Source organism: Borostomias antarcticus (assembly GCF_949987555.1).
Source record: "Borostomias antarcticus genome assembly, chromosome: 17".
NCBI classification, from domain to species: domain Eukaryota; kingdom Metazoa; phylum Chordata; class Actinopteri; order Stomiiformes; family Stomiidae; genus Borostomias; species Borostomias antarcticus.
This window is the reverse complement of record NC_140250.1, coordinates 19,197,856-19,204,710: the sequence shown is the minus strand read 5'-3', so window position 1 is coordinate 19,204,710 and position 6,855 is coordinate 19,197,856. Positions and strand designations below refer to the sequence as shown.

The window sequence follows — 6,855 nt, the reverse complement described above, 5'->3', positions numbered from 1 at the left end:
ATGGCGGCGACGTTAAAGATCTTCCGAAGATATATTGGGGATGCATTGAAGTCTGTGTTAATCCAGCCACGTAGGTGAGCGAGACATTATCAGAGAATTGTTCTGTGACATTAATTGGCCTGGACAGTAAAGAGTATTATATTATTCAACCAAAATCAAGCCTCTCTAGTTCCAAAAGTGTTATGACTCGAGCAAAGTCAAGTGCACAGTCGCACATTCTCACTCAGTAACACCAAGATAAAATAGCGACCTCATAGACAGAAGAATACCCGCCGTAGCCGTTTGGTGTTCAATCAATCAATCAAAGCTTTATTTGTATAGCGCATTTCATACCCAGAGGCAACACAATGCGCTTTACAGAGAACAAGGGAGGAGGGCATACGACCCACCCCTACATATTCCAGAGGGAAGCATAAAAACAGTAATCACCCGGGGGCCAGATAAGTGAGCTGTAAAAATGACCCTGACCCCTCTCAACAAGGCGATCGAGCTCCTGGAGTATGTTTGTCTACCGGCTAAGAACATTTATAAAGCAATACATTACATTTTCAGGGCAAGAAAGGCTAAGAGCATCAGGTCCAGGCCTAAGCCGGATGTGGACTGATGTGTGTCTGGGTTAGGGTTAGGGCTGTGTTGCCTAATCATGCCTGCAGCTTAAGTCACAGCGAAATCCCAGGCCGCGTTCAGCGTAGCCTATGACCCAACTGCAGACTTTGATTCATTAACTCCTCACTACCCCTGTTCACGATAATCTTCCCTGCACCTCCCTCCCTCCCTCCCTCCCTCTCTCTCCACCCGTGGGTGCTCCAAGGTTCACCATCCTCGCATGTGACTGTCATTCCTCCCTGTCCAGCAGAAGACGAGCGCCATTCTCTTTTCATCATCACCGCACTTCAGGGCTGCTATTGTCAACCACAACCACAGGTAATTACACAGATATTCACGCACTTAGAAAACATTGAGTGGATATTTTCAGGAATATGGTTTTGTTCACACGTAGTTGGCCAGGATTGCTGGACTGCAATCTCACAGTAGGTGTATCATGATGCAGTGATATAGTACACGTGCTAAATGAGTCTACACTAGTGTTACCCTAACCCTAACCCTGAGTCTACACTAGTGAGTCAGCACTACCTAGGAGCTGCTAAGGGATACAGCGTTATGGACTGTAGCAATGCAACATAATGTGATATAGTAAATCAGCTCTTGACATAGTATCACCAGGGCAGTACCAGGTCAGTACCAGGGCAGTACCAGGGCAGTACCAGGTCGGTACCAGGGCGGTACCAGGGCAGTACCAGGGCAGTACCAGGTCAGTACCAGGGCAGTACCAGGGCAGTACCAGGTCAGTACCAGGGCAGTACCAGGTCTGTCTTGTCTTCTCACACCAGTGGTCAGTAGATAACCCACATCCCAGAGGTGATGAGAGTAGTTCACAGTATGCAGAGCGCGGTTTGTGTTTTATAATGGGTCTGTTGTGAGAAAGAGAAACCCTGAGAGTAATGCAACTACCTGCGTGTGCCTATGTGCTTATCTACTGTATGTGATACATCTTGTGACACACACACACACACACACACGCGCGTGCGCAGGGAGTGGTGACAGAAACACAAGCGGTAGCAGAAGCGGTTTGCCGATGAAATGTGTTGTCTGGCTTTAACCACCCAGCTGTCCTCCCTCCCCGGCTGTCCTCCCTCCCCCCCCGGCTGTCCTCCCTCCCCGGCTGTCCTCCCTCCCCCCCCGGCTGTCCTTCCTCCCCGGCTGTCCTCCCTCCCCCCCCGGCTGTCCTCCCTCCCCGGCTGTCCTCCCTCCCCCCCCGGCTGTCCTTCCTCCCCGGCTGTCCTCCCTCCCCGGCTGTCCTCCCTCCCCGGCTGTCCTCCCTACCCCCCCGGCTGTCCTCCCTCCCCGGCTGTCCTCCCTACCCCCCCGGCTGTCCTCCCTCCCCGGCTGTCCTCCCTCCCCGGCTGTCCTCCCTCCCCGGCTGTCCTCCCTCCCCGGCTGTCCTCCCTCCGAGGGCAGCCAGGAGCGTTGGGCAGCTCTCACGGCGCCCGGGGACCAGTCCAAGGGCTCATGTCCCGTGTTGGTCAGGGACAGGTCAGGGACAGGTCAGAGACAGGTCAGGGACAGGTCAGGGACAGGTCAGAGACAGGTCAGGGACAGGTCAGGGACAGGTCAGGGACAGGTCAGAGACAGGTCAGGGACAGGTCAGGGACAGGTCAGGGACAGGTCAGAGACAGGACAGCAGAGCAATATGTTCTGCTCTGCATGCTTTTCCATTGTTTTTGTGTGGAGGAAATGTGAGCGTGGAGAGAACATGCAAACTACCAGCACCCCGCGGGAATAGAACCCAGCACCCCGCGGGAATAGAACCCAGGACCCCGCGGGAATAGAACCCAGGACCCCGCAGGAATAGAACCCAGGACCCCGCGGGAATAGAACCCAAGACCCCGCGGGAATAGAACCCAGGACCTTCTTGCTGTGAGCCATGCCTCTGTGTGTGTGCGTGTGTGCGCGTGCATGTGTGCGCGCGTGTGTGTGCGTGCATGTGTGTGTGCGCGCGTGCATGTGTGTGTGTGCATGTGTGTGTGTGCGCGCGCGCGCGTCCTCCAGGGTCCAGCATGGCTGAGAGGAAGCTCCTGGTGGATGTGGACTGCGGTGTGGACGACGCCCAGGCCATCATGCTGGCGCTGGCCCGGCCCGAGGTCCGGCTCCTGGGCATCACCTGCGTCCACGGAAACACCTCTGTGGAGAACGTGTGCAGGAACACGCTGCGCGTTCTCCAGGCCTGTGACAGACTAGAGGTACAGAACAGATTAGAGGGCCTCTCTCGTTTGCAGGTTTTAAGCAGTAGTAATAGGTAGCCTGCTTTATTGATTATTTGAACACACCTTTCAGAGATGTTGAAACACTGATTTTTAGTTTTTGTTTTGTTTTGTTTGCTGTAGTTACAGTATGATGCCAACTGTTCCTTGGACAGAGTGGATGTAGAGGCTAACTGTTCTCTGGACTGAGTGGATGTAGAGGCTAACTGTTCTCTGGACAGAGTGGATGTAGAGGCTAACTGTTCTCTGGACAGAGTGGATGTAGAGGCTAACTGTTCCTTGGACAGAGTGGATGTAGAGGCTAACTGTTCCTTGGACAGAGTGGATGTAGAGGGCACCAGATCATGTGATGTGTGTGGAGCAGGGCAGAGTCTGATGAGCTCCCAGAAGACAGTCCACTGTTGTCCCCTCAACCACATGACTGGAGCTGGGGGGAGGGGTCAGGCTGGACCAATCACAGACAGACCAATAGACAGGAAGTCTGACAACACACCCAGCAGAATTCTCCTCGTTACAGGCCCAGTCCCAATGTCCCCCCTAAACCCTCAAGCCCTGAGCCCTCACAGACTTATTGACGTCACCTGGTGAAGTGATCGAGTGTGAGAGGCTGCAAGGGCTCGAATTGGTATAAAAAGGAATGGGACAGCACTTGTGACATCACATTACGTTGACGTGAAAACATATTTCTTACTATTGTGGGCGTGGGGCTTTTTTTAAATCAATTTTTAAATTGTACATGTTTTTCTTGTAGGCCTTCGTGTAAATTAATTTTGGCTGAGTCAAATCCCCTTTACATTATCAGAACTCTCTGTGTTACCCTCAAAACATTTGTTCAACTTGAAATCATTTCATTTTGTGGTGATATGCGAACTACATTACTGCCTGTGATTCTTGTTTGTGATGAATCCAAAAGTATTAACTTAAGAATGATAATATATTATGTATACACATTCCTGCACCTCACAACTCTTTCCATATTCATGTTGGAAATCTCAATTCAAAGAACACTGCACCGAAATGGGTAATTAATGTCATACTGCTTTTAACTGGGCAATCATATGATTTAGAGCAACAGAAATCGATGTAAATTATAACCATAGCCTACATATTTTTAAACAAATCACATTATACAAACCCATGGGGTTAATAACCCATACTTAAAAATAATGAAACCAAAATAATTATAAGGCTACTTGTGCAGATAAGCAAGTCCAGCTGAAAACATATTTTGTTTTGTAACGTGAACGTTAGGGTTGGTTGATCTGTCCGTGCTTGTTTATTGGCTGTTCTTCAGGTAACCCCGTGTTTCACGTCACGACGCTATGAACTGTGGGTAATTCCCTTAGGCTAAGTCTGCAGAAATGCAGACTTACGGGAAGGGGCCATAAAGGGCTCAAAATGTCTGCCAGAGAGCCCTCACGCACTTGCCGAGTTGACATTGGGACACCTAAGCCCTCGCGGACTTCGCGGGAGCGCGCTCTTAAGTCTGCGAGTCTGCAAGGGTGGACATTGGGACTGGGCCTCAGAGTGATGATGCTAGCGGGATTCAGAGTGAGTGGATTAGGGTTAGTGTTAGGTCTCTTAGGGTTAGGGTTAGTGTTAGGTCTCTTAGGGTTAGGGTTAGTGTTAGGTCTCTTAGGGTTAGGGTTAGTGTTAGGTCTCTTAGGGTTAGGGTTAGTGTTAGGTCTCTTAGGGTTAGTGTTAGGTCTCTTAGGGTTAGGTCTTAGTGATGATGCTATGACCCGATCTGACCCCTGGTGTTGTGTGCGCTCCGTGCTCTAGATCCCGGTGTTCCGAGGAGCAGCCAAGCCCATCCTGGGAAAGTCCATCAGCGCCGGGCACTTCCATGGCCAGGATGGGCTGGGTGACGCCCCGGACCCCCGCGCTCCGGGCCTGGAGAGGGTCCAGCAGGAGGGGGCGGTGCCCGCCATGATACGCATCATCAATGAGAACCCTGGAGAGGTGACAGAGACGCATGGTCCAAAAGAGCTTAAAAGTTGTCTTAGGGACATTAGACTAAACTGCGTGTCGGTGACTTTGTGTGTGTGTTTGTACTGTATGTGTGTGTGTGTATGTGTGTGTGTGTGTGTGTACTCTTACTGATGGACCCAACGTTGCAACAGCAGATGTCTCTTTCTGAACCCCGTCTGAGGAAGATCTTTGGCGTGAAACAGAATAAATCTACTACACTACAGAGCTTCATGTTGTGTTTCTGATCCAGCATCTGATCTGACCCTGCTGATCTGATCTGACCCTGCTGATCTGACCCGGCTGATCTGATCTGGACCTGCTGATCTGACCCGGCTGGGGCTATGGGATCTGGACCTGCTTCATGTCTTGTCCTCCACTGTTCTCTTTCTGTCCCCCCAGATCTATCTGGTTGCCACGGCGCCCCTCACCAACCTGGCCCTGGCCGTCCGGATGGACCCGTCCCTGCCCAGCAAGCTGCGAGGACTCTACCTCATGGGGGGCAACACCGAGGGTACGTTGATCCATTCACTCATTCACACCTCATGGGGGGCAACACCGAGGGTACGTTGATCCATTCACTCATTCACACTGGCCCTTGTGAATTCCACTTTGTAGGGTTCATTTTGAAAGTCACTGTGGCGAACAGTGTCTGGTAAACCTCATGTTCATGTAACTTATTCACCCCATTCACAACACTGCTGTGAGATCTAGAAAGAGGGATTGTATAGATTATAATAGATGATCAGTTAACTGACTGATTATTATAATTTTTTTATGTTTTCCGTCAGCTCGAGGGAACACCACAGTGTGTGCAGAGTTCAACTTTGCGGCCGACCCAGAAGCAGCTTACATCGTCCTGAACGACTTCCTGTGTCCAACCTACATCGCCTGCTGGGAATTCACCTGCTACAGCAAGCTGCCCTGGGTTAGCTGTCCCCATGGAGATGATATATATATATATAGCTGAACTGAAACAGGTCCTAATGTGTTGTTGTGGTTTCCTCTGGTCCGGGTCTCAGGACTTCTGTGACGCCTGGCTGGAACAGGATTCTGGGAAGGCCCGCTTCATGGCCCGCATCTTCCGCCACAGCATGCAGGAGTCACACAGCGAGCGCAGCCAGAAGGAGATGGTGGACGGTATGGGGTTCGTGTCATGTGACTCGTACGCCATGGCGGCGGCTGTCGACGACGCCTTCGTAACCGCTAGTGACCATGTGGCGGTGAGCGTGGAGCTGACGGGGACGCACACCCGGGGGATGATGGTCCTGGACACGCTGGACGTCATGAAGAAGAAACACAAGGTCTCCGTCATGAAGAAGGTCGACATGGACAAGTTCAAGCAGATGATGTGGGATGCCCTCAAGTGATCGCTGTGGACAGTCTCACTCTCCCTCCCTCCCTCCCCTCTCAATCCTGTCCCCCTCTCCCTCCCTCCCTCCCTCCCCTCTCAATCCTGTCCCCCTCTCCCTCCCTCCCTCCCTCCCTCCCCTCTCAATCCTGTCCTCCTCTCCCTCCCTCCCTTCTTGTGAGTGGTGTGAGTTATTTCTGTAGCAGCTAACTGACCCAGACAATCACCTGACTGTTGGGATCTTGTCATCCTTAATTACATCGTCTATCTCTTCAGTAATCTGGTTAGGAATACAGTATTTTGATGTTATCTTTTTCTGATTTGTTTATACAAAACAGAGGCTCAAGAAATAATGCTGCACTGAGTTGAGTAAATAGAAGTTAAATAGAAGAACCAAATTTAACTACCTCGACCATCCGTGACAATGACACTTTCCTATTATATGGTTGTACTTGAAACTCAAGGCTTTCATACAGTACATTCACTATATTAACTCAGACAACTATAATAGCGAGACAGATTTTGAATATTCTAATAATGCTGTTCTTTCTAAGATAAATAGGTGCATCACTAATGTTGAATGTGAATAATGTATTTAATACTGTAAGTCACTTTTTACTCAAACTTGCTTGGTGTGTGTTACTAATTAGCTTTGTAAAAACATTAAAGATATTTCCAGGTCTGAGTATTAGACTTTATCTGTATTGAGCGTGA

The 6,855-nt window shown here is 50.4% G+C and overlaps 1 protein-coding gene across 2 annotated transcripts; it reads left to right on the top strand.

Moving 5' to 3' along the window:
• Positions 1-6,791, top strand: LOC311320562 (inosine-uridine preferring nucleoside hydrolase; the record flags this gene model as incomplete). Of its 2 annotated transcripts, none has more annotated exons than XM_084452343.1 (7): positions 1-74; positions 857-924; positions 2,611-2,801; positions 4,605-4,784; positions 5,193-5,304; positions 5,582-5,718; positions 5,813-6,791. In XM_084452343.1, the coding sequence occupies 7 exons, from the start codon at positions 1-3 to the stop codon at positions 6,158-6,160; spliced, it is 1,110 nt and encodes a 369-aa protein (XP_084308469.1). In that variant the 3' UTR covers positions 6,161-6,791. The 2 variants fall into 2 exon arrangements, with proteins under 2 accessions (XP_084308469.1, XP_084308470.1); XM_084452344.1 differs by having other exon boundaries at positions 61-74; positions 812-924.
• Positions 6,792-6,855: the final 64 nt, after the last annotated feature.